At 50.2% G+C, this 25,933-nt stretch overlaps 1 protein-coding gene across 2 annotated transcripts in view; it reads left to right on the plus strand.

Annotated features, from left to right (window-relative positions):
* The window catches only part of CHAF1A (chromatin assembly factor 1 subunit A), a 156,913-nt gene that overhangs the window by 65,197 nt on the left and 65,783 nt on the right, over positions 1-25,933 (plus strand). For both annotated transcript variants that reach the window (XM_078671038.1, XM_078671039.1), the window contains exons 11-12: positions 3,811-3,906; positions 4,980-5,232. In XM_078671038.1, the coding sequence (XP_078527164.1) occupies positions 3,811-3,906; positions 4,980-5,232 (349 nt within the window). The remainder of the gene's footprint in view (positions 1-3,810; positions 3,907-4,979; positions 5,233-25,933) is intronic.

Below are 25,933 nucleotides of genomic sequence, written 5' to 3' on the forward strand. Positions count from 1 at the left end.
TCTCATAATTCATTAGACCAGATGGATTTGGGAGATTCCTCAGAGGGCCCGATTGCCAGTGATCCTTTGCATCCAGGGTGTCGTTTCACCAGCAGTTTGCAGGGGACTAAATCTGTTATTCCAGCTGAGTCTGAGATTGCTCCTTGCTCCTTGCACTGACCGGGGTCCCACTGTCTGGGGGTACTGACCTTTAGCCTAGGATTAGCCTCGATAGATTAGTTCCAAGAGTGTTGTCACAGGTACAGTGTCTGTTTTGGTTTGTGCAAAATGCCATTCGAGTCTTTTCAGGTCTCTTCTTTGTCCTCTTTGATGCAAGTTTGATCAGAACTGAGGTTCTGTTGTCCGAGGTTGCCCTAAAATTCTAGATTTATGGACGCTGGGGGTATGGGTGCAAGTGGTCTAGGGCTACTAGCCCCGGCGGCTAATCCGCCCCTGTGGGGACCACATCTGGGGTTGTAGGTCACCTTTTCTACCCTAGACCCACTATTTGTACCACTTTTAAATATGGCAGAAGTCTTCCTTCGTGTACAGGCCAGGCAGTTCCCCCTCCCCACCCCCCCCCCCCACCCCCCCCCCAGAGGTGTGTCTAGACTTCTGGGGTCGTACCCCTACTGTCAACCTAATTGGCTTCACCTTCCTGCAAATGTTCCTAGGTAAGGGTGAGGGCTATTTACTCCTATGTGACAGCCTGGGTGCATATCCGAGGCGGTTTAGCCTTTGATGCTCACCGCCTTGATGTGCAACTTAACAAGCCTTCCTGGGAGAGAGGAATTGTGACCTTCTTTCTATCCAGGCCTTTACTCCTGTGAGTGTTAACACTGCCTGACAGGAGGTCAGAATCCTGTTGACGGCAGCAAGCGTGAGCTACGAGCCAAAGCACAGGAAAGCTGGGGCAACCTCTATGGTAGCCACCTGGGTGCAGGTCATATCACTCCTGGCTCAAGATTCCTGTCAGGGGGTGAGAAGGCACATTGTTTTATACCAAACTAGAGATATTTAGGTGGTATCATAATGGAGGTAGCGATCTGTGTCTACCCGTGTGGAAACCCATGTTATCCTGTGGACCGCCCATCACTTATAGGGTACTTTAATGGTAAAAGGCCACAATAGCGACATATAAGCTTGCGCTTAAATGCCAACACCCATAATATAGTGCACTCTGTCTAATGGGTTCAGGAGGCCTCCCTTAGTGGTAACTGACATGTAGTAAAAGCAGTACATTGACATTGCTATATATGGTGATGGCAAAATCGAAATTGGGCGGTTTACGCTGTTCCTGAAGTCTGCAATGGCAGGCCTGCTGTTAGTCGTATACCTGGTCACTCTGGGTGGCAAAAACAGTGCTGCAAGCTCTGGGGACCCCTTTACCACCCATGCCCTGGGTACCACTGGTATCATATACTAGGTAATTATAAGAGGGTAAAGTTATTGCCAATTGGGGGTGAGCACTGGGGTCAGGTTAGCAGGCTCCAGTGCACTGTCCAAGCCGAAGATCAGCATCTAGTAGTCCAAATCGGTGCAAAAATTGGGGAGGGCGCTGCAGTAAGACCTGTTCGTTTTTTTTTATTGTTGTATTATATTGCAATGTAAGATACACAACAAAGGAGAAAAAGCAAAAACCAATACATATCTGAAAGAAATGAGAAAGCAAAAATCAACAAGACCAATGCAGATCACTAGAATCACAATCAAGGGACCAAATGAACAATAACGATAGAGGGCATTGAAAGGGTGGGTGAGGAGAAGCATCCCAAGGGATGTAGCAACCCAGGGAGTGGGAAGGTGTTACGCTGCTTGTTGATGTACGGACGCTTGTCCATCATGTGAAACACTTGACAGTAAGAGAATAGTCTAAAGGGTACCAAGGGCATCATCAACAATATCTCAGGACATCAATGAGCAGAATGCGCCAGTGACGTTAGTTAGTCATAAGAGGCGTCCGTGTTAGACAGGTTAATAACACAGTATTCAGTAAAAAAGGCCCCAGAAACTCTTCGGGCGGCTACTCGGTGGCCTCATCTCATTGTAAATCCCCGATTGAGTATGACAATATATCATATCCCGTTCCCCCGCTACAGTAGGTAACAGCTCCCTCATCCATCTCATCGCCAGCCTACGCTTAGCCAACAGGAGGTCAAAAGCGACCAATTTGTTCATAACCTTCTAAAGAGGTTTAGTGTAGCCTAAAAGTGCCATCAAAGGATCTGGGGTCAGAGCGGATCCCAATATGTCACTGAGTTTATGAAAAATCGCAGCCCAATATTGTGCAACAGGGGGACAGAGCCACGCCAAGTGGAAAAAAACTGCTTGGGGAGCTCGACAGTGCTCAGTCATCAGTGTCACGTAATCCAGAACAGGTGCGAAGGGGAATGGTACACTGTTCAAATATTTAAAATGGGCAAGCCTATGTCTGCCATTGATTGAGATCTGTTGGGGCACTGCAACAGTAGAGCCAGACGTCATCCGTGATAGGGGTGTCTATGTCAAACTGCCAAGCTTGACGAGCCTTGTTTAGGGAGGGAACCTTAGTGGCAAGAGCTGAGGTATATAATTTGGAGATCAATTTGCATGGGCTCTGGGCACACAAAAGGAGGGTCAAAGGGGGAATATCTAAAGGTTCCTGCAGCTCCTCTCTCAAAACTGCCTGCAAGGCATACCGGGTTCTGAAGAAAGGGAATTTGGTCAGTGCCGTGTGATTGTGACCAGTGCCCGCTGCCTCCTCCCCAAGAGCACAGTCCACTGCAATGGATAATCTAACGGGAATTGTATCGTTGCTGGCGTCAGAGGAAAAATGATAGACTTAGCCCAATTAATTCATAAGCCAGAGAGGTCTCCAAAGCGAAGGACCTCCCGAATTATCAGAGAAAGATTCACTTCAGGATCCCTGACATAGAGAAGGGTATCATCCGCATACGCAGATGTGATGAGATTGTATCGAGGGAAGCAAAGTCCTCTGTGACCATGATATTCACGTGATGCCTGTAACAGCGGTTCAGCTGCTACCGCGTACAATAACGGGGATAGTCGACACCCCTGACGAGTGCCCTGGTCTTACAGTTCACACCTGATTCCTCTGTGATACCTTTCGAAATATTTAATACGTAGCAACTTTTTTATGAATCTGGATACACCAGAAGAGCGCTTCACTGCATCCCAAATTTGGTAAGCATGCTTCAAATATTACCAGAGATAGTGAAAATACATAAGCAGATGTTTGTTAGAACATGCATAGGGGTTACATCAGTGTACATTGAAAGTACAAAGCATGGCTTCCTTGAACAGGCACCTTATGTAAACTTGTTGATCTTCTTATGATATAGTGGGTGAGATACAAGACTCCCCACAGCCAACCCTTGATTGTTGCTGCTTCCATTCAGATTAACCATAGGCTGTTAATTACATTAATATAAACTTCTCATTGGGATAATCGGTCTTTCTCTCAATCACATTTTCAAGACCACCCCCATACAGAGCTCCTTTCTTTGAAAAACTCTTGTAGGTGTAACAGCAGTTACCAAGACATCTAACGCAAAACCACTCATTTCCCTCCTTAGCATTTGCTTTACCTTCAGCACACTTTTCTTAGAGAGCCTCCTTTACAGGATCCTCAGTTGTGAAACCCAAAGGGAACCAATGTTAGTCTTATCTAGCTAGTACAAGCCTAAGTATAAGCTGTAAACGGACTGTTTCATTGGTGTTTAATGTATTCAAGCAAGTATTTGGAAAAGCATCGGCAAAAAACTGGCTTGATTCTTGAGCAAAAATTGATCAATTATAATACTGAGTGCCCATGATCTATTGTTTCAACAGGATGATGATGAGGAAGCTGGAGATGATGACGAGGATGACGATGGATTTTTTGTTCCTCATGGTTATCTCTCGGATGACGAAGGGGCAGCAGAAGAGGTATGAACAAATGATTAACAGTGTACTGTTAGACCTCATAGGGGATTGGATTGGCAAGGTTAAGTTCCAGGTCCTGTCCCCCACAAGACAGTTAATGACAGTGGTCCTGGTGTCTGAGGTGCTATCATATTATGTATTGCACAAATCCTGAAGTGAGACCGGAGCCCCATGTTACCTTCCAAGCTTCAAGAATATGTATTTATTTATGTTGGAAGCTTTATTCAGATTAGTGACCAACTTATGAGTCCCTTAGACTGTCCTTTTTTAAAGTGCATCTTGTACCAGACTCTCCTGCATGCAAACTGGGCTCAATGAGCTGTGCTAGGCAATATTGTTGCATGGACACCCTCCCAGCCCTCTTAGTCAAAATCATCATTGACCTCATGATGTATGGCTTGCGTACGCATGCATATGTCTGGCCAGTCACAATTTTGAGAAACTGTTTATCCTTTCACTGCTTACATGCATAAGTGCCGTAGTCAAATGATGAAACTACTTCAGAGGATGCAGTCTGGTGCTCCATGTCTCTCCATCCTGTTTCAATCTGCTGCTGGCTGACTGTGGCCAAGCAGATGGCACTAGACACTTCACCATCATACATGAGCCATTGAATAGCATCCTACGGTTGCTGCCCCATAATAGTTTCAAGTGTCATCGAAGGCAGTAGGGATAATAAGCAACTTTACACCTTTGTTCAGGCTTGAAGCAAATTGAAGTAATTATGTTGTGGGAAAATCCAAGCTAATTATGTGGCTTGTCCTGTGTTGTAGAGGCATGTCATTAATCCTACATTTCACTAAATTTGTTTTTCTCACATTTAATTGATTTTTTTATTGCTCCACTGAGCTTTAGGGAGTGCAGGATTATAGCACACTTGATACCATATCTGTTAGACATTTCATGATTGGAAAGTTTTGAGATTATAATGCAATGTACCTCTTTGGTTTGGATTTGCCCCTGTCCTTGGTGAGAAAGTATTTGAGAGAAAGGGGGGACTTGTAGTGTTTCTTTACTTCAAAGTTTCATGAAATTGGACTCTTTTGTTTACCATTGCATGGCCTGTATTTTTTTAGGAGCGAGTAGACCCAGAGAACCAGAAGGTGCGTCAGAAACTTAAGGCAAAGGAGTGGGATGAGCTGGTATCAGAGGGGAAGAAATTTCGTGTTCTAAAACCTGTGTTGATTGGCTGTATTTGGGAGAGCAGCGAAGCAAGTCGTGAGATGAAGGCACTGCAGCGGTTTGCAGCCTGCATTCTGGAATCTGTCATGGCCGAGGAGGAGCTGGCACAAGAAAAGAGCGAGAAACGGATTCTTAAGGACCAGCAAAGTAAGACTGGCTGTAAGAGGTTTGGGGTGGGTGCAACATTGCACTCCGTTGATAGATCTGTCAGAGATATGCCAATATGTCATTTACAGGAATGTTTAGGATGTTTTTACAATGTATACAGACGAAGTTCAATGTCCACTCTGAAAACCACTTCCCACGTAACAATTTATTTTACATAAAGCATTTAATTTTTCTGACAAATATATTTGTTTTGTATTGGTACTTATAAGGTGTAGCGTCCACCCTAACTAGGATACTTTACCACTACATCTAGATAAACTATGCAGAAAGACACAGCAGCGACCAACTGAGTTACGAGATGTATTACAAAGTAGGAAATTGCCAGGTTTTTAGCGGTTTCCTAAATATCATCAAATCAGATTCCAAGCTTATGTCCCTGCCACCTAAGGTTTTTAACCATAATTTAAGAATCTCTGTGAGACTGGTTTGTGGATTTCAGCAGACAACCAGGAGAGTATTATTTAAATTTTTGCCAAAGAGGTGTTCAAACAGCAGTTTAGACTACCTTGCGCCCCAAACTGATTTGAAATAGATCAGCTCCTTAACATGCAGCCAGTGAAAAGGGGCTAATGCTGGTGTCATGTGGTTTCTCTAGTGATTTCAACATGGTACCTTACCTACATATTGACTGGCGGAATGAGAGGCTTTGAATTATATTAACACATTCATGCAGATGCAAAAGCATTTGTACTTTGTGATAGAAAAATGGGGTAGTTCTCAGCATGTGCAGTTGAAAAAGACAGGATTTCACCACTGCTGAAATTTGATTGACTAAGCTCAAAGATGACTTTATTTTCTCAACAAGAGCATTCACAACTGTTAAGATTATGCAAGGTTCCTAGATTAGTTGACCAGAAAGGTAACTTCCAGAACACCGAATGCTTGAAATGAGAGTTTCGGTCATGTCCACCGTGAGCGTTGATGGTTCGCACTCAAGTTTGTGAGGCATCATTGCAGTTGAAGCGCTGCACCTGCAGTTCTCCCTTGTTTTAAAATAATATGCGTATCTTCTCCGTAAAGAAATTGATTGAACTCAAATGATTGAATGGTATAAGCTAGATGGGTCATGTCTAACAGTCAATGCGCCCCAATTATTTTCTTGTAGGTTCACACTATACCTTATCAAAAAGCTGCAGAGCAAGACTACAAGTACTTTTTTTACTCCATAGTTTTATTCAGTTCTTTAGATAGAAGGGAAACTTCCAGCAAAGGAGTTCTCCCACTGAATTAGTAAATATTGTATAGCCATTAACAATGTTGAAGTTGCCTACTGGATTCTAAAGCGATAACGAGTTATATAAATTTGAATATCATTCAGCAGCTTGTAAATCCTTAAGTTTATCAGTTGACCTACTCCTAAAAAATCTTGTTCAAGTGTCCTGTATTTGCAGATACCTCAACACACAAGGAATGAATTACTTTTGCAGCTTTTGATCTTTGAATGATTCCAATGCTTGAATTCCCGTTAATTGGTCTTTGACTTGTACTCCCTCTAGAGTCCATGACCAGTGTTTATATTTTTTTTATTGCATGTTAAGTGAAAGGAATTTTCATAGATGTGCTCTTCGAAGACAAAATGTAAATTAAATCTTAGTTTTTAATGAAACATTCTGCCACAGTAGCATCTTTCTCAAATAGATGACCGCTTGTTATTGCATTTAACTGTAGGGATTCTAACTCTCCTTTTAAGCACTGCAGTACAGTGGCATCAGTAACCCAATGCAGGAGGTCCATGGGAAAACGATTCTATGTGGTATAATGTGTATAATTCTTTCAGCCTTCCAACTCATTGACCATAGGAACGTAGCATCTGTAGGAAGCTAGCTCTTTATATAGTGGACCAAAAGGAGGTGCATTGTATAGATGCCAGGCAAACCCCAATCGGTTTATTGTGCACAAATGATATCCCATATGCTGTTGTGGTAGTGTGGGCGAGCAGTAAGGCGTATCGAAGGGTTGTGCTGAGCATCTGAAAGAGACACGTTAGTATTAGATTCCTTACCTTAGAATATCCCCAGGCGTCAGACTGGATCCGGAAATTTTTGCGGAGCAGTACCCTTGCGCGTCGGTAGACGCCTGCGGCTCCGTGTCAGTCGTCGGCGTCGTGGGCGCCGTGATGACGTCGTCTGAGTACTTAGACGCCGCCTCCGCGTGCTGACGCCAGTTCTTCTCTTTTCCGCGCCAGCTAAGCGCAGATCTGGAAAAAGCAGTAACCCTAGTCAATTTTGACTAACTTTTTGATTGCTATTTCGAAGTCTCTCGACTCTGAAACGGTGCCGCTAGGGATGCCCGGCTTCAAGCATTGTGACGATTGCGACCGGCTGATGTCGGTCACGGATCCTCACCGTGTGTGTTTGTCGTGTTTGGGCGTCGACCACGACGACAAGGCCTGCTCCGACTGCCGGGCCCTCTCTTCGAAAGCCAGGCGGGAGCGGTCCCGTAGGCGCCTCGAACTCCGGCAGTCGGTCCCGTGCCGTGAGAGGTCCCGATCCCATGGGAGGTCGAGGGACAGGTCGCGGGCTCGGAGCCACCACAGCTCCGAGAGTAGGCCGCACTCCTCCGGGTCGAAGTTGTCGTCAGGTAAGAGGCACAAGAAGTCCAAGCGGCGTCATCGCTCCTCGGACTCCCCCCGACGCTCGCACGATGCGGCCGGGGGTTCGGGTGATACCACCCACGCAGCTCCGTCGGAGTCGCGGGCGCCGCGTGCAGCTCCACACCCTCCGGTCCCTGGGCTGAACGCGACGCCGGAGGAGATCGAGCGCTTCCTCATGGCCATGAGGAAACTCTTTCCTCCGACGGGCTCCGCGGCGCCTTCGGGCCCAGCGGACCCGTCTGGGAGCCCTAGCGGGTCGGCGGCACTGGCCCCGACGCCGTCGGGTGCTTCGGCCCGACGCTGCCGACGCCTTCAGGCCCGGCGCCGCAGGTCCCCGTTATCCCGACGCCGCCGGTGCTTTCGGGCCCGGCGCGGAGGGGTCCAGTTGTTCCGACGCCGCCGGCGCCTTCGGGCCCGGCGCCGCAGGACGCCGCTGGTCCTCCTTCGGGATCTGGTTCGTCGCCGGTGGATCTGACGGCCTCCCCGGAGTCGGACCCTCAGGTGTCGCCTCCGGCGCCGTCCTCGGGCCCCGGTCCTACCTCCATTCCTGTTCGGCCGTCGGGTCGGCCCCGCTGGGCGCCGCTCCAGACGCCGTTAGGTGAATTTCACTTTTATGAATAGGCCCCATTGGTTGAGGACCCTGAATTTCAGGAGATGGAAGAGGACTGGGAGGGGTCTGAGGACCCTCTGACCAGGGAGTGTCAGTCTCAGGAGGACTGGACAGGAGATCTTGGGGAGGCCAGTGGCCTGGACACCTCTCCAGACACTGGGTTTGTCTCCCCTCTACCGTGGCTTCGGAGGAGGGGGCAACATATAGTGTGGTGCTGATGAGGGCTGCCAAGGCCCTGGGCCTTGAGCTCCCCGTCGCGGCCGTGAGGACTAACCTCCTCACTGAGGTCCTTAAACCGCAGTCAAGCTCCGCCGAGCCTCTGCTGCCCTTTAATGAGGCCTTGACCGACGTTCTTCTGGGCACTTGGTCCAAGCCCACTACGGGTTCGCCCGTAGATAGGAACGTGGCCAGGCGCCACCGCCCAGCCCCGGGCGACCCATGTTTCCTGTCCTCCCACTCTACCCCCGAGTGCCTGGTCATCCAGGCCTCCAATTCCCAGACCGCATTCCCGTCGGCCCCGCCTGATCGGGAATCCAAGCGGTATGACCAGTATGAGAAGATCATCTTCTCATCCCTTAGTCTAGGCCTGCGGTCTTCCAACACCGCCTGCCTCTTGGGACATTACACCCACTCTGTGTGGGATAAGGTCGCGGAAGTGCTGCCAGAGTGTCCGTTGGAGGTACGGGCCAAACTCTGCTAAGCCCTTGTGGAGGGCCGGGATGCAGCTAAGTATTCCATCCGGTGTGGGCTGGATACCACTGACTCGCTGGGTAGAGCGATGGCAACGACGGTGGCGGTCAGACGCCACGCCTGGCTGAGGTCCGCCAACTTCTCGGCTGATGTCCATAGCACGCTCATGGACATGCCGTTCGATGGCCGTCGCCTCTTTGGCGACAAGGCAGACCATGCGCTTGAGCGCTTTAAGGACTCCAGGGCTACGGCCAAGTCCTTGGGCCTCTCGGGCCAGCGCCAGCAATCGGCTGCCTTTCACTCCTTTCGTGGCCACGGAAGGGGTGTGCCCACACGCGCCGCCAGCCACGCACCGCAGGGCAATACCCAACGCGGTGGCGGCCGTGGGAACCGCCGTCCGGCAGGTCGGGGGCAGCGGCGCGGTCAGTCTACACCTTCCCCCACAGCATCCGCCTCAAAACCCTCCTAGTCCGAGCTTTCAGGCCCATGTGACGCCAGTGGGGGGCAGGGTTCGCCATCACCACCTCCACTGGCGCACTGTCACATCGGACAGGTGGGTGCTGCAAATCGTCTGAAGGGGCTACTCCCTCCTCTTCGAGGCGACTCCTCCAGCCATGCCACCGCAGAACCACCGTGTATCGGGGGATCATTTGCGACTTCTGCAGGAGGAAGTTACGGCCCTCTTGGCCAAGGGGGCCATCGAGCGCGTTCCTGGGCCAAAAGTAGGGTGTGGTTGCTACTCCCACTACTTTCTGGTACCCAAGAAGGGCAAAGGGGGCCTATGCCCTATCTTGGACCTAAGGAACGTCAACGGCTTCCTCCGGAAGGAGAAGTTCAAAATGCTGACTCTGGCTCAGGTTCTGGCTGCCCTGGACCCAGGAGACTGGATGGTAGCGTTGGACTTGCAGGACGCTTACTTTCATATCCCCGTCCTGCCTGCCCACCAGCGCTACCTGCGGTTCATGGTGGGCCACGAGCACTTTCAATTTACCGTGCTTTCCTTCGGCCTTACCAGCGCCCCACGGGTGTTCACAAAGGTGATGGCGGTGGTCGCAGCTCATCTGCGCAGGTTAGGGGTTTCAGTCTTTCCCTACCTAGACGACTGGCTGTTGAAGGCGGGCTCGCCCCAGACAGTCGTCAGCCACCTCCAGACGACGGCGGACCTCCTGCACCAGCTGGGGTTCTCCATCAATGTGCCGAAGTCACACCTGTGCCCCTCTCAGAAGCTCCTCTTCATCGGAGCGGTTCTGGACTCGGCGCGGTTTCGGGTTTATCCGCCCGAACAGTGGGTCCGGGATATTCAGGCTCTGATTCCCATCTTTCAGCCGTTATCCTGGGTTTCGGTCAGGTTGACGCTGCGGCTTCTGGGGCTGATAGCCTCCTGCATCCTACTGGTGCATCACGCCAGGTGGCGGATGCGGGCTCTGCAGTGGGACCTGAAGTTTCAGTGGGCCCAGCATCAGGGCAACCTATCCGACCACGTCCTGATCTCGGAGGGCACTGCGAGACAGCTGCAGTGGTGGCTCACGGACCGCGATTGGGTCAGCGGCAGATCCCTCTCCCTTCCCCAACTGGAGAACGTAGTTGTGACGGATGCGTCCCTTCAGGGCTGGGGAGGCCACATGGGAGAGGCGGAGATCAGAGGCCTCTGGTCTCCGGCGGAGACCCGGCACCACATCAACCTGTTGGAGCTCCGGGCGATTCGTCTAGCACTGAAGGCATTCCTCCCCTCTGTCCGGGGGAGTGTAGTGCAGGTGTTCACGGACAACACCACCGCCATGTGGTACTGCAACAAACAAGGCGGGGTGGGGTCGTGGATCCTTTGTCAAGAGGCTCTTTGCCTTTGGCAATGGCTGGAACGCCAGCGCGTGACCCTGGTGGCTCAACACCTGGCGGGTTCTCTAAACGCCAGGGCGGACGAGCTCAGCCGTCGGTGCATGATGGATCACGAATGGCGTCTGAACTCAGACGTGGCGCAAGGCCTCTTTCAGCGATGGGGAGAGCCTTGGTTAGATCTATTCGCCACCGAAGAGAACGCGCAGTGTCATCTGTTCTGCGCGTTGGAATTTCCAAGGCGGCGCTCGCTCGGAGACGCTTTTCGTTCGGAGTGGAGTAGCGGTCTGTTGTACGCCTTTCCGCCTATACCACTTTTGCCCAGAGTGCTGAAGAAGATCAAGCGCGACCGGGCCCAAGTCATCCTTGTGGCTCCGGACTGGGCGAGAAGGTACTGGTATCCAGAGCTACTCAGTATGTCAGTCGATCCCCCGGTTCGTCTGCCTCTTCAGGAGGACCTTCTGCCGCAGCAGCAGGGGACGGTCCTCCACCCGAACCTGTCCAGTCTCCACCTCCATGCTTGGAGATTGAGCGGCGACAGTTGAGGCCATTTGACTTGCCTCCTGAAGTTTGTAACATCATTCTGGCAGCCAGGCGTCCCTCCACAAAGTCGGTATACGCCTGCAGGTGGAACAGATTTGTGGCATGGTGCACAGCAAAGGCTGTGGATCCCCTCAATGCCCCTCTTTCTGAGGTTCTTCTCTTCCTTCTTTCTCTTGCCCAGCAGGGCTCTGCTCTGGCACTATCAAGGGCTACCTTTCTGCCCTTTCAGCCTTTCTCAGGCTGCCTGATCAACCTTCTTTGTTCAAGTCCCCTATTGTAAATAGATTTCTTAAGGGCATCACACACACGTTTCCTCCTGTTCCGTTTGTGATGCCTCAGTGGGACTTGAACCTGGTTCTTACCTTTCTGATGTGCGCTCCCTTTGAGCCACTTCACAACTGTCCTCTTCGCCTTCTGACCTTGAAGACTGCTTTCCTGGTTGCCATCACCTCTGCCAGGAGAGTGAGTGAGCTCCAGGCCCTTTCTTGTACTCCACCTTTCCTTTGTGTCCATCCGGACAAAGTGGTGCTGCGTACCAAGCCTTCTTTCCTGCCCAAGGTTGTCACGGCCTTCCACATCGGGCAGTCTATCACCTTGCCAACCTTCTTCCCGCCACCGTATCCCTCTAAAGAGGAAGAGCGGCTCCACCGTCTGGACCCAAAACGTGCGCTTTCATTCTATTTGGATCGCACACGCCAGTTCCGGGTGGATGACCAACTCTTTGTTGGTTACGTGGGCGCTAAGAAGGGGAAAGCGGTGCACAAGAGGACCATCTCCCGGTGGATCATCCTGTGTATCCAGGCATGCTACTCCTTGGCTAGGAAGGAGCCCCCGGTTGGACTGCGGGCTCATTCTACCCGAGCGACGGCGACTACCACTGCCCTGGGCAGGGGTGTGCCCTTACAAGACATCTGCCAGGCAGCTACGTGGGCATCGCTGCACACGTTTGCAAGACACTACTGCCTGGACAGCCAAGTCCGGAGGGATGGCTTCTTTGGCCGTTCCGTCCTCCAGGACTTTCTGGTGTGATATTTGGTTCGCAGACCCACCACCGGGGTTGGTATTGCTGGGGTATCTATTCTAAGGTAAGGAATCTAATACTAACGTGTCTCTTTCAGATGCACAAGTTACTACTTGTGTAACGATATATCTGTAAGAGACATTAGTTAGTATTAGATTCCTTACCGACCCACCCATAGTTAGTATTAGATTCCTTACCGACCCACCCATCCTCCCCGTTCTGCGAACCAATATCTAGGGTTAGGGTTGTCCCCTTTCAGGGCCCTAGTTTCAATGGCACCAGTGTTGGTTTTTAACATGGCTCTGCTTTTCTGGCGCGGAAAAGCTGTGTCTAAGAACTGACGTCAGCACGCGGAGGCGGCGTTTAAGTACTCCGACGACGCCATCACGGCGCCCATGACGCCGACGACGGACGCGGAGCCGCAGACGACGCCTACCGACGCGCAAGGGTACTGCTACGCAAAAATTTCCGGATCCAGTCTGACGCCTGGGGATATTCTAAGGTAAGGAATCTAATACTAACTAATGTCTCTTACAGATATATCGTTACACAAGTAGTAACTTGTGCGTTAGTTGACACACACAGGCAATAAATGAGACATACTCGAATAAATCCAAGACCAATTAAAAAAAAGGTATAAACATTTTGATACCAAAAACTTTGATAGCAAGTAAGTACTTTTTTAAATTTGAATTTTGCAGATAAGTAAAAGTTACTTAAATGCACCTTTATGCACAATGCTACCCTATGGGAGATAAGGCATAGATAGCATACAAGTATTTACTGTCTGCTTCTGGGGGTCTCCTTCAATTCTTAGGGTCATAGGGGAGCCAAGGTTCAAAGTACTACCAGCAGTTTCTCGTTAGCTTCCCTGTGGTGTCTGGGTGCAGAGGTGCTTAACACATTGGTAGCTGTGTACACTACTCTGCTAAAAAGGGTGAGGGCAAGTCTGGGAGCTCCCAACGGGAGGCTCAGGTCACAGAGGGACAAGAGAGCACATTTGATTTGTCTGATCTAGGGATGGTGGGCTTGGGAGCTGAGCAAAGAGGTTGGCTGGGCTCTGTGCGTCCTGGAGCCTTGCAGTCAACGGTCTTGCCTGTGAAAAGTCAGGACAGTTGGACCTCGATCAAAGTGGGTCTCTGTGATGCAGACTTCCTTTCATGGCCACTTAGTGTCGGAGTCTGGATAGGACACTCAAGGTCTTGACTTGCTGCAAGGAGTCTGGCACTCTGGGTATTGATCCCGTGCGGCCCTGTTTGGTCCTGGAGTCATCTCACTTGGCAAGGGACATATCTGGCCTTCAGGAGCACAGGTTCCTCTTCCTGGAGAGCTGCGGCGTCTGGCTGGGCGGTGAGCTGCAACACAGTGTTATGTTATTCCAGTTGTCGGTGCCTGTGGACTGCACATGAATATCTCTTCTGTAGTAGGGGATCTCTGTGTATAGTCATAATCTAGTGAATAATCCCGCCCATGTGCGAGGACACCGGCAATCAAAAATAATCACTTGTTGTAAAAAAATTGCAGAACTGCAAAGACACTTAAGAGAGAATTTAAACACAAATAATGCAGCCTATATCCACAGGCTACACTGTCCAGTACTTCAACTAGAAATTCCACCAAAAATCCACAAACAGCAAAGCCTGTCCAGATTTCCCTTGCTTTAACAGCAAAAACCCTCTGGAATGATAGAGAGGAAGGCATGGCCAGACAAGCCCCATAGGCTGCCATTATGTGGCTTAAATAGGATACTGTGCCTTTAAGATAACTTCTCCCAGTATCCCAGAATGCACAGAAGGTCCCTCTTACTTTCAGTTCTTTTTTCCGGCTCCTGCTTACAGGACCCTGGTGCATTGAGCTCTCCCTTTTTCAAGAGTTTATTGGAGTTTTGTACACTTTTTGGATTTAAAAGTGTTTTCAGTTGCTACTTGGTGTTTCCTTTCACTTCTGTGTGTTTGTTCAGGCTTTTAGGGATCTAAAAGGCCTGCTTTATTCGACAAGTGCCCAGCATGTGGAAGGAAGAAGGCTAAGACTGATCCACACGACGTCTGCATTCTTTGCCTCCCTGAGGAGCATGTCCCTGAAGATTGTGACATCTGCCAGACCTTTTCTACAAGGACCCTGAGGGAAAGGCTGAGAATTAGGCTCCAAGGCCTGGAAGAGAGGAGACTGCAGGCGGGTCTGGGCAGGCTGGGAAGGCTCCCTCTGCCCCTGCTGAGGCCTCTGGGGGGGCGCCCCTGAGGCAGGAAGACCAGCAAAAGGTCCCGGTCTCCGTCGACGTCGATTGCATCGACGACGTCGAGAGGGATGACGACGGTGTGTTCCCCTTCTCCCCGGGGCTCCGGGTCGAGACAACGTGGAAGATCGACGTCGAGAGGCCTGGGTAGGCTGTCGTCGAGGTCACCGCCGACGGCGTCTTCGTCGACGGCTAAGTCGAGGCATCGCCGTCGACGAAGGAGACACCGGCACTCGCCGTCGAGCAGATCGCCGTCGAGGGGATCCTCGACGTCGAGGACTGTGAGAAAACGGTCCTCGAGAAGAGAGTAGACGCTCGCCGTCGAGGTCTGACCGTTCGTCGTCGAGGGGGCGACGGTCGTCGTCGAGGAAGAAGCACTCTGCGTCGAGGAGACGGCGTTCGACGCCGGAGTCGAGGGGTCACCGTTCCACGCCTGAAAAACAACTCTAGACGTCGAGCAGGAAGAGATCAGCGTCTCCAAGGATCTCCGCCTCCCCTAAGCGGCGCAGAAGGGATTCTGGCGCGAAAAGTCACGCTGGATCTGGGGAAGGACGTAGGAGGCGTCGCTCACACTCTGGAGGGTCTGGGTCACAGGCTCCTCCCCCGAAGAAGTCACCGGGCTCGGTGTACTCGGTGGTATATACACCACCTAGGCCTGCGACTCCTCCACCTCTACCGAAGGAGGCTCCTCCTGTTAATCCGCCGCTACCTCCGCTTCCTCTGCTGCCTCCTGCGGGGCAACCTCCGCCGCCGGTCCCACCTCATGGGCCCGCGCCTTTGCCGGAGGTGCCTCCTGTCAGACCACCGAGGTCGGTGTCGCTGCCTCTGCTTCCGACACCTCCTAAGGGGACACCTACACGAGGCCCCAGGACAGACCACAGAAGACGCCTCCACGGAAACCGGTGGAGCGCCCACGTACTGGGAGGTAGCGCTCCCGTTCAAGAAGGAGGGAACGTTCGCGCAACAGGTCTTCCACACGATCTAGACGGCGCCACAGGAGGCACAGGTCTCGTTCCCGGACCAGGCCGTCGGGGACCAGGGACTATTCCCCGACCTTGTCTGATTCGCCAGACACGAGGGTTTCACCGATTGATGATCTGGTGTCCTTCCAGGACATACTGTTACGTGGTGCGGCGAAATTGGGCATTACTTTGACGGTGCCCACTCCCAAGACATCAGTCATCTTCGAGACGCTACACCAGAAGCATTTGTCTCTGCCGTTACTGCCACTGGTGCCGGGTCTGGAAGAACCGGCCATGGACCTTTTTCTCACCCCAGCGGTGACTAAGGCGGAACCCTCGAGACTGCAGAAGAAGTACCGGGCTCCGGACTCGGACCCGGCCTTTCTAAGGGTGGAGCCCCCTCCAGATTCGGTGATTGTGACGGCGGCGCGCAAACAGCATGCCACCACGTCTTCCTCCACAGTTCCACCAGATAAGGAATCTAGGTGGTTGGATTCGTCTGGGAGAAGAGTTTGTGGGAATTCAGCGACTACAATGAAGGCCGCTAGTGCAACTGCCTTGTTGGGTCGGTATGACAGAGCCCTCTGGGAATCCCTACAACAGTTTGTGGAACTCCTACTGCGGGAAAAGCGGGAAGACTTCCAAGAGGTGCTGAACGAAGGGATGCTGGTGGCGAATCGAATCATCAGCGCTGCAGCCGACTCTTCTCTGCTGGCAGGGCATGGTTTCTGCCACGGGATTAACCAGCGAAGACATGCATGGCTCCGCCTCACGTCTCTGAAACCGGACGCTCAACAAAGGGTTGCCAATCTCCCATTCTCTGGCGAAACCCTGTTTGGGAAGCACGCTGATGATGAAATGGCCCGCATTAAGGCGGAGGCCGAAACGCTCACGGCGGTGGATTTGGAGAAGCCCAAGGACACCAAGAAATCGTACCGTCCGTTCCAACGTCGGTTCGGTGGTCAAGGCAGAGGGCGTGGCCAGTCTTCTGGACAACAACAGCAGCAGCAGCAGTTCAGAAGACCGTTCCAGAAGCGCCAGAGAGGCAGAGGCGGCCATCTGTCGACTCCGGCCACTAAAGGCCAGGCCGGGTCTAGGCCCTGAGCGCTTACTTCCCCTGCAACTGTTACCCGCTCCGGTGGGGGGAAGCATTCAATTTTTTCTGGCAGAGTGGAGAAAAATTACTCCGGACAAGTGGGTGCTGAATATTGTTTGCAATGGATACAGTCTTCGGTTCACCAGCCCGCCTCCAATTCCTCCGGTCAGCTCGCAGTATCAACTGCGCGAGCTCCAGGCGGAGGCCGATATCCTGTTAAGGAAAAGGGCGATAGAAGACGTACCTCTGTCTCAAAGAGGAAGAGGTCTGTACTCCCGGTTCTTGCTGGTTCGCAAAAAGGACAAGTTCAGGCCCATTCTGGATTTGCGACAAGCAAACAAGTGGATTCGCAGAGAAAAGTTTTGCATGCTGTCGTTGCATCAGATTTATCCTCAGCTACAACGGGGAGACTGGCTGTGTGCCATAGACCTCCAGGATGCTTACTTCCATGTGCCCATCGCACACAAACACAGGAAGTTCCTGCGGTTCCAAGTCGGCGCCAATCACTATGAATACACAGTACTGCCATTCGGACTGAAGTCTGCGCCGAGAACATTCTCAAAGTGCACGGCAGTGGTAGCCGCACACCTGATGAAGAACAAGGTGTTTGTCTACCCGTACCTGGACGACTGGTTGATCAAAGCCTCCTCCTTCTCGGAAGCGCAAGCGCACTTCCAGAAGACGTGCGTTCTACTGAACAAGCTGGGGTTGCACATCAGCATGTCCAAGTCGGTACCGACTCCAGTCCAGTGCATTCAGTACTTGGGAGCCTCCATCGATACGCTGTCGGCAAGCGTGTCTCCTTCGGAGGAGCGACAGTTATCACTGCTTTGGAAGGCTCAGGCTCTTATGACCACTCCATCCACAACAGTGAGGACGGTGTCTTCTCTACTGGGATCGATGGCCTCGTGTATCTTCCTAACGCCCCATGCACGGCTGCACATGAGACCGTTGCAAGAGTGCTTGGAGGATCAGTGGGATCAGAGGAGAGGATCTTGGGACGACAAGATACGTCTATCTCTGCATGCTCTTCAGTCTCTGAAGTGGTGGTGTTCAGTGGAGAATCTCCTCAGAGGGGTTCCCTTCCACAAGGACATTCCCACTCACACTATCGTGACGGATGCTTCTCTCCAGGGCTGGGGAGCGCACTCCGGAGACCTGCAGATTCAAGGGACGTGGTCCCCGACGGAGTCCACGTACCACATCAATTTCCTGGAACTCAGAGCTGTTCACTTGGCACTGAAGGCCTTTCACCCGTCCTTCCAGACCAACTCTCTGCTTGTGCAAACGGACAATGCGACCACGATGTATTACCTCAACAAGCAGGGGGGCTCGAGATCACGCACCCTGTCGCAGGAGGCGCAGGCGATCTGGCACTGGCTTCTGGCTCGAGGACTGACGATAACGGCTACCCATCTGCCAGGTGTGCAGAATGTTCAGGCAGATTCACTGAGCAGACTGGTTCAGGAAAACCACGAATGGGTCATAAACAACGAAGTACTAGGAGAAGTCTTCGCAAGGTGGGGGACTCCAGACGTAGATCTGTTCGCCACCGTCGAAAACAGCAAATGCCGAGACTTCGCCTCCAGGTACTACCAGCCGGGGACGCTGGGGAATGCGTTATGGATCAACTGGTCGAACAGCTTTCTGTACGCTTTTTCCACCCATTCCCCTGATTCCGGCGGTGCTCATCAAGCTGTCCCAGTCCAGGGCGCAGATGATACTGATTGCCCCGGAATGGCCCAGACAGTGGTGGTTCACGGACCTGCTTCATCGGTCTCTCCTTCCTCACATTCGGCTGCCGTGCAGGCCGGACCTTCTCACGAAGTTCGGGGGGCTGATGTTGCACCCCAACCTCTCGTCTTTGAGTTTGGCAGCATGGCTCCTGAGATGGTGCAATATGGTCATTTGAATCTCCCTGCAGATTGTATGGACATACTGAAGGAGTCTAAGAGACCTTCCACTAGGACTTCTTATGCGTACAAGTGGAAGAGATTTTGTATCTGGTGCAAGTCCAAGAACTATGATCCGACGACATGTAAGGAAGATGTCATCCTTCCTTATCTTCTACAGTTGGCGCAGTCTGGCCTTAATGTCCATTCTATTAAGGTTCATCTTGCTGCTTTGACTGCCTACAGGAAATGCCCTTCGCAGACTTCCTTCTTCCAGATCCCTGTGATCAAAGATTTTTTGGAAGGCCTGAAGAAAGTGTTCCCTCCTGTTAGGCTTCCTTCGCCTTCATGGGAACTGAATGTGGTGCTGTCCAGGTTGATGAAGGAGCCTTTTGAACCTATTCATAAGGCTTCGTTGCAGCACCTGTCCTGGAAGGCGGCGTTCCTCGTGGCCCTTACAGTGAAATTCAGGCGTTGTGTTGCCAAGAACCTTATACTGTATTTCATGCTGCTAAGGTTGTTATGCGTACTCACCCTAAATTTCTTCCCAAGGTTATTTCTGATTTTCATGTCAACCAGACCATAACTTTGCCTACGTTTTTTCAGAATCCTTCATCTCCAGCGGAAAGGTCGTTACATTCCCTGGATGTTAGGAGGGTATTGAAATTTTATCTGGATAAGGCCAAGGATATTCGTAGGTCTGACCAATTGTTTATCAATTATGGATCAGTCCGGACGGGTCTTGCGACCTCTAAGCAGTCTATCTCTAGGTGTATGGTGTCCTGCATACAGTTGTGTTACCAAAAAGCTAATAAGACCTTGGGAGGTAAGCCTAAGGCTCATTCCACCAGGGGCAAAGCTGCCACGACAGCCTTGCTCCGTAATGTTCCGATTGCAGAAATCTGCAAGGCGGCCACTTGGAAGTCTGTTCATACCTTTGCTAAGCATTACTGCCTGGACACTGATGCCAGGGCAGACGCTCAGGTTGGGCAGGCTTCGCTGCGAAATCTGTTCGCACAATAGTGGTGTTATTTCTCTTTTCTCCACCGCCGCTTTGGTGTGGGGATGGGCTTGCCATTCTAGTCACTAGATTATGACTATACACAGAGATCCCCTACTACGGAAGGAGTTGTTTCTGTCCTGTAACTCCAGGTTCGAGGCATATGGGCTGCAGATGGTACATTTATGAATAGATCGCCATCTGGTGTTGAGCTCGGATGATTGCACTTTGTTTTTCTTCTGGAGAAGTCTTTTTCGTCATAGATGACTCCTCCTCTCGGTGTTAGTGCGCATGGGCATCGACTCCATCCTTAGATTGTTTTTTTCCGCCATCGGGTTCGGATGAGGATCGAAGCGCTCCGGACCGACTTCAACAAAGAAGGTTATAACCGGCGCGTATTCCTTTCCAAATCGACGGTATTGTTATCGAACGCGACTTCCCTCCATACCGGCGCGGTTCGAAGGACGACGACTACGAGAAACTCGACGTAGTCCAGCCCGGGGTCCATGGAAAGGACTCCATTAAAAAAATGTCCGTGTGGTGCTAAGTTCCCACACAAGGACCTACACGAGGTGTGCAACCTCTGCTTGTCCCCTGAACACGAATCCAGGGACTGTGAGGCCTGTGCAGCGTTCTCTTCAAAATCGACGATTAGAAACCGTCGAGCCCGAAGACACGAGGTATCGAGAATGCAGTCACAAGCAATCCCGGAGCTGTTCGAGGACCAGCACCCAGAAGAGGAGGAAGAAGAGGCCGACGAGGCGGGGTCTGAAGTGGACGTCGAGGAAATCGACGTCCAACAAACCGTGAGTGACGACGTCCCTTTACCTAAGAACAGACCCCGCACGGTGTCGACCCCGCCCTCGAGCCCGGTCAGACAACCGAAAAAAGTTTCCAACGCCCCGCCTTCGAGCCCGGCAACGAAACAGAAACCGAAACACTCGGTCTCCCATCATGGTGGTTCCGATAAACGAACCACATCGACACCGAAGCTCCAAGTCAAGGAAAGCTCGAAGTCGAAGCAGTCCATGTCGACACCGAAGCACGTTTCGGCGTCAAACACCCTCGACACCGGGGACATCTTCGATACCGAAGAAATCGGATCCGAATAAAATCTCGGTACCGAAAATACAAATGGACATTCAAAAGAAAAAACACCTTACGGACCCGAAAACTGCGGTACCGACACAGGAACACGGGACTGATCCTAAACAAAAGACTGTTTATTGACCCAAAGACTGGCAAGGTAGTCACAGAACTACCTAAAAAGAGGAAGAATGAACATTCGGACGACAAGACTCATCCGAAGAAGAGAACAATGGGGACGAATACAACTCCTCCCTCTTCTCCCAAACCTAGACACACACCATCTTCTCCTCTTCCTCACAATTGGCCAAATATTCCTCCCACACGACCATCTACACCTACAATAGATGTAGAGAGTGACACAGGGGAGGGGGAACACCCTGGGGATGATGACACAATCCCAGAGGAGGCAGACCCATGGGAAGAGTATAATGTAGGGTCAGATAATGATAACGACCCTGAATTGTATCCCTCAAAACCTTCACCTCCTGATGACAATACGGGTTTTGCACAACTCATTAATAGAGCAGCAACATATCATAAGGTAAAACTACATGCAGAACCTCAAATAGAGGACTTCTTATTAGAAACACTACCTACTGCACAAAGAACATCAGGAACACTACCAATGCTTAAGGGCCTTCTCAGTCATACATCAGAGATATTCAAAGACCCAGTGAGGGCTAGGGTATTGAACCCAAGAATCGATAAAAAATATAGGGCAGCTCCAAAAGACCCAATATACATTAAAGGGCAAATTCCTCTAGACTCATTAGTGGTCACAAACGCTCGTAAGAGAGCAAACTCTTTATCTACAGGAGAAGCTCCACCTCCTGACAAAGAGTCTAAACTAATAGATGCCTCTGGCAAGAGAGTAGCATCTCAAGCGGCAAACAGCTGGCGCATAGCTAATACGCAAGCACTACTTGCAAGGTACGACAGAGCGCATTATGATGAGTTAGAAAAACTCATCACACATCTCCCTAAAGAACATCAAAAGAGGGCAGATGAACTCATACAAGAAGGGAAGTTAATTACTAACACTTCAATAAAGTGCGCCCTAGACGCGGCAGACACTGCAGCAAGGTCTACAAACACAAGCATCATGTTAAGGAGACATGCATGGCTCAGAGTATCAGGGTTCAAACAAGAAGTACAAACATCGTTACTGAACCAACCTTTTGATGGGAAAACACTTTTCGGCACAGGGACAGATGAGGCCCTAGAAAAGATGAAGAAGGATACCGAAACGGCTAAATCAATGGGAGCATTGCAACAGCCGACACAAAGAGGTTCCTTTCGTAGATCCACCTATAGAGGAGGATCCAAAAATACAGGTACAAGCCAGCAGCAAACCTCTTTTACACCTACATCACCCAGAGGTAATTCTAGAGGTGGATACAGGGGTAACAACAACAAGGGTAGAGGTCGCGGAAACAACAACAACCGCAACTCTCCAACCCCAAAACAGTGACTTCATACAGCTCCCCCCAGACCATATAACACCGGTCGGGGGACGCCTATCACAGTTCCTACCTGTCTGGGAAAACATCACATCAGACAGGTGGGTGAGACAAATTATCCAACATGGTTATTGCCTAGAACTCACAGCTACCCCACCAAACATCCCCCCCAAACAGCGTCCAATGAAACAAGATCACCTGACACTGTTAAAACAAGAAGTACTATCCCTGCTAGAAAAGCATGCCATAGAGAAAGTTCCACAGCACCAACAAGGAACAGGAGTATACTCCCTATACTTCCTAATTCCCAAAAAGGACGGGTCTCTAAGGCCAATACTGGACCTAAGACCTCTCAACGCATACATAAATTCGGAACATTTCCACATGGTCACGCTCCAACAAGTACTGCCTTTACTGAAGAAAGGGGACTTTCTTTCTACACTGGATCTAAAAGACGCTTACTTTCATATCCCGATTCACAAAGCCCACAGAAAATACCTCAGGTTTGTGGTAGAAGGACAACATTATCAGTTCAAAGTCCTTCCGTTTGGTGTCACAACGGCACCAAGGGTGTTCACAAAATGCCTGGCAGTGGTGGCAGCTCACCTAAGACAACAAATTCATGTCTTCCCATACTTGGACGACTGGCTAATAAAGGCCAGGTCACAAGAGGAATGTCTTCAGAACACACAAAAGACAATTCAGCTACTACACCAGCTAGGGTTCACGGTGAACTACACAAAGTCACACCTACAACCAAACAAGGTTCAACAATATCTGGGGGCTACTATAGACACAGAAAAAGCCAAAGTGTACCCCAACCCAGTCAGGATCCAAACAATGCTTACAGTCATTCAAAGATTTCAGCCACAACACTCACTACCAGCAAGAGTTTTCATGCAGCTATTAGGGATGATGTCATCCTGCATACTGCTAATACCATATGCCAAACTACAAATGCGTCCGCTACAAGAATGCTTAGCGACACAGTGGAATCAGGCTCAAGGGCAGATTACAGATCTGGTGTTGGTAGACGACCGCACACACCGCTCTCTGAAGTGGTGGAACATAACAAACATTGCCAAGGGGCGGTCGTTCCTAGAACCAATTCCACAGGTGACAATAACAGCGGACGCATCGCTCACCGGATGGGGAGCACATATGGACAAATACACAGTACAAGGAAGGTGGAGTGTGCAGGAAAGAAGACTGCACATCAATCATCTAGAACTACTAGCAGTGTTTCTAGCATTGAAAGCCTTCCAAATACATGTTACCAACAAAGCAGTCCTGATCAGAACAGACAACATGACAGCAATGTATTATATTCAAAAACAGGGGGGACGCACTCTCTCCAACTATCCAGACTAGCACAGGAAATTTGGAGATGGGCCATTCCTCAAAACGTCTATCTGTTAGCTGAACACCTACCAGGAGTCCAAAACCAGATAGCAGACATCTTAAGCAGACAATCGGAACAAATACACGAATGGGAACTGCACCACCAAATACTGCAGCCATTCTTCCAAAGATGGGGACAACCAGAGATAGACCTCTTTGCCACTCATCAGAACGCAAAATGCCAAAGCTTCGCGTCCAGGTATCCACATCACCTGTCGCAGGGCAATGCGTTATGGATAAATTGGTCCAGCAAATTTGCATACGCTTTTCCCCCTCTCCCACTAATCCCATTAGTGGTCAGGAAGCTGCAACAACATTCAATGACCATGATACTAGTAGCACCCACGTGGGCAAGACAGCCGTGGTTCACCACGCTCCTGCAACTCTCACAAGTGCCACATCAAAAGCTACGAATTCTACCCATGCACCTTACACAGAACCATGGAGAAATAATGCACCCAGACCCAACTCAATTGAACTTAGCGATCTGGCTCCTGAAATCCTAGAATTTGGGTACTTAGATCTACCCCCAAATTGCATGGAGATAATTAAACAAGCGAGACGTCCAACCACCAGAGCATGCTATGCAGCTAAGTGGAAGAGGTTTGCTATACACTGTACTAATAACAATATCAACCCTCTGGACGTGTCAACAAAAGATTATTTGCTACTTATTACACTTACAGCAATGTAATCTAGCGTACACATCTATCAGAGTACATCTAGCAGCTATAGCAGCGTACCTACAAAACAGGCAACACATATCACTGTTCAGAGTACCAGCGATAAAAGCATTCATGGAAGGCCTTAAAAGAGTCATTCCACCAAGATTACCACCTTCCCCAGTCTGGAACCTCAACGTAGTACTCACCAGACTAATGGGGCCACCCTTCGAACCTATGCATAGGTGCGAAATACAATTCCTTACATGGAAGGTGGCTTTCCTTATAGCCATTACCTCACTCAGGAGAGTAAGTGAATTACAGGCATTGACAATACAAGAACCATTCCTACAGTTACACCAGAATAAAGTGGTTCTTAGAACAAACCCAAAGTTCTTGCCTAAAGTAATTTCAGCCTTCCACATCAATCAGCCAGTGGAATTACCAGTCTTCTTTCCAAAGCCACAGACGGTGGCAGAAAGGGCTCTACATACACTAGATGTCAAAAGAGCCATTTTGTACTACATAGAAAGAACACAAAACTTCAGGAAAACTAAACAACTATTTGTAGCATTTTCCCCAACACATAAGGGCAATCCTATCTCTAAAGCAGGCATCGCTAGATGGATTGTAAGATGTATACAAATATGTTACATTAAAACAAAGAGAACATTAACTGTTCCTCCTAGAGCTCATTCTACACGAAAACTAGGAGCATCTATGGCATTCTTAGGGAACATTCCCCTAGATGACATATGTAGAGCAGCAACTTGGTCTACACCACATACATTCACAAAGCACTACTGTGTTGATGTACAGACTGCACAACAAGCCAGAGTGGGCCAGGCTGTATTAAAAACTCTATTTCAAACAGTTGCGACAGACACTGGTGACCACCGCTAGGGAGGTAACTGCTTTACAATCTATTCATAAATGTACCATCTGCAGCCCATATGCCTCGAACGGAATATGCTACTTACCAGTATGCATCTGTTCTTGGCATAGAGGGCTGCAGAGTGGTACATGCCCTCCCTGCCTCCCCGGAAACCTGTGTCTGTCCCAACATTATCTTATTTAGATACACTTACATGGGCATATCTTTATGTACTATACTACACTACTCCATCTAACCCTACTATGGCAAAACAATCTAAGGATGGAGTCGATGCCCATGCGCACTAACACCGAGAGGAGGAGTCATCTATGACGAAAAAGACTTCTCCAGAAGAAAAACAAAGTGCAATCATCCGAGCCCAACACCAGATGGCGATCTATTCATAAATGTACCACTCTGCAGCCCTCTATGCCAAGAACAGATGCATACTGGTAAGTAGCATATTCCTTCTGTAGTAGGGGTATCTCTGTTATAGTCATAAGCGCCCTCCCGCCTCCCCGGTGGAGAGGGATGTTCATTAAAGGAATGCTACAGGTCTGGCGTGTTACGCCTTCAAAAAGAATTGAAAGTAAGAGGGACCTGCTGTGCATTCTGGGATACTGGGAGAAGTTCTGGAAAGTTCTCTTAAAGGCACAGTATCCTATTTAAGCCACATAATGGCAGCCTATGGGGCTTGTCTGTCCATGCCTTCCTCTCTATC

Source organism: Lissotriton helveticus, chromosome 12 (genome assembly GCF_964261635.1).
Source record: "Lissotriton helveticus chromosome 12, aLisHel1.1, whole genome shotgun sequence".
NCBI lineage: Eukaryota > Metazoa > Chordata > Amphibia > Caudata > Salamandridae > Lissotriton > Lissotriton helveticus.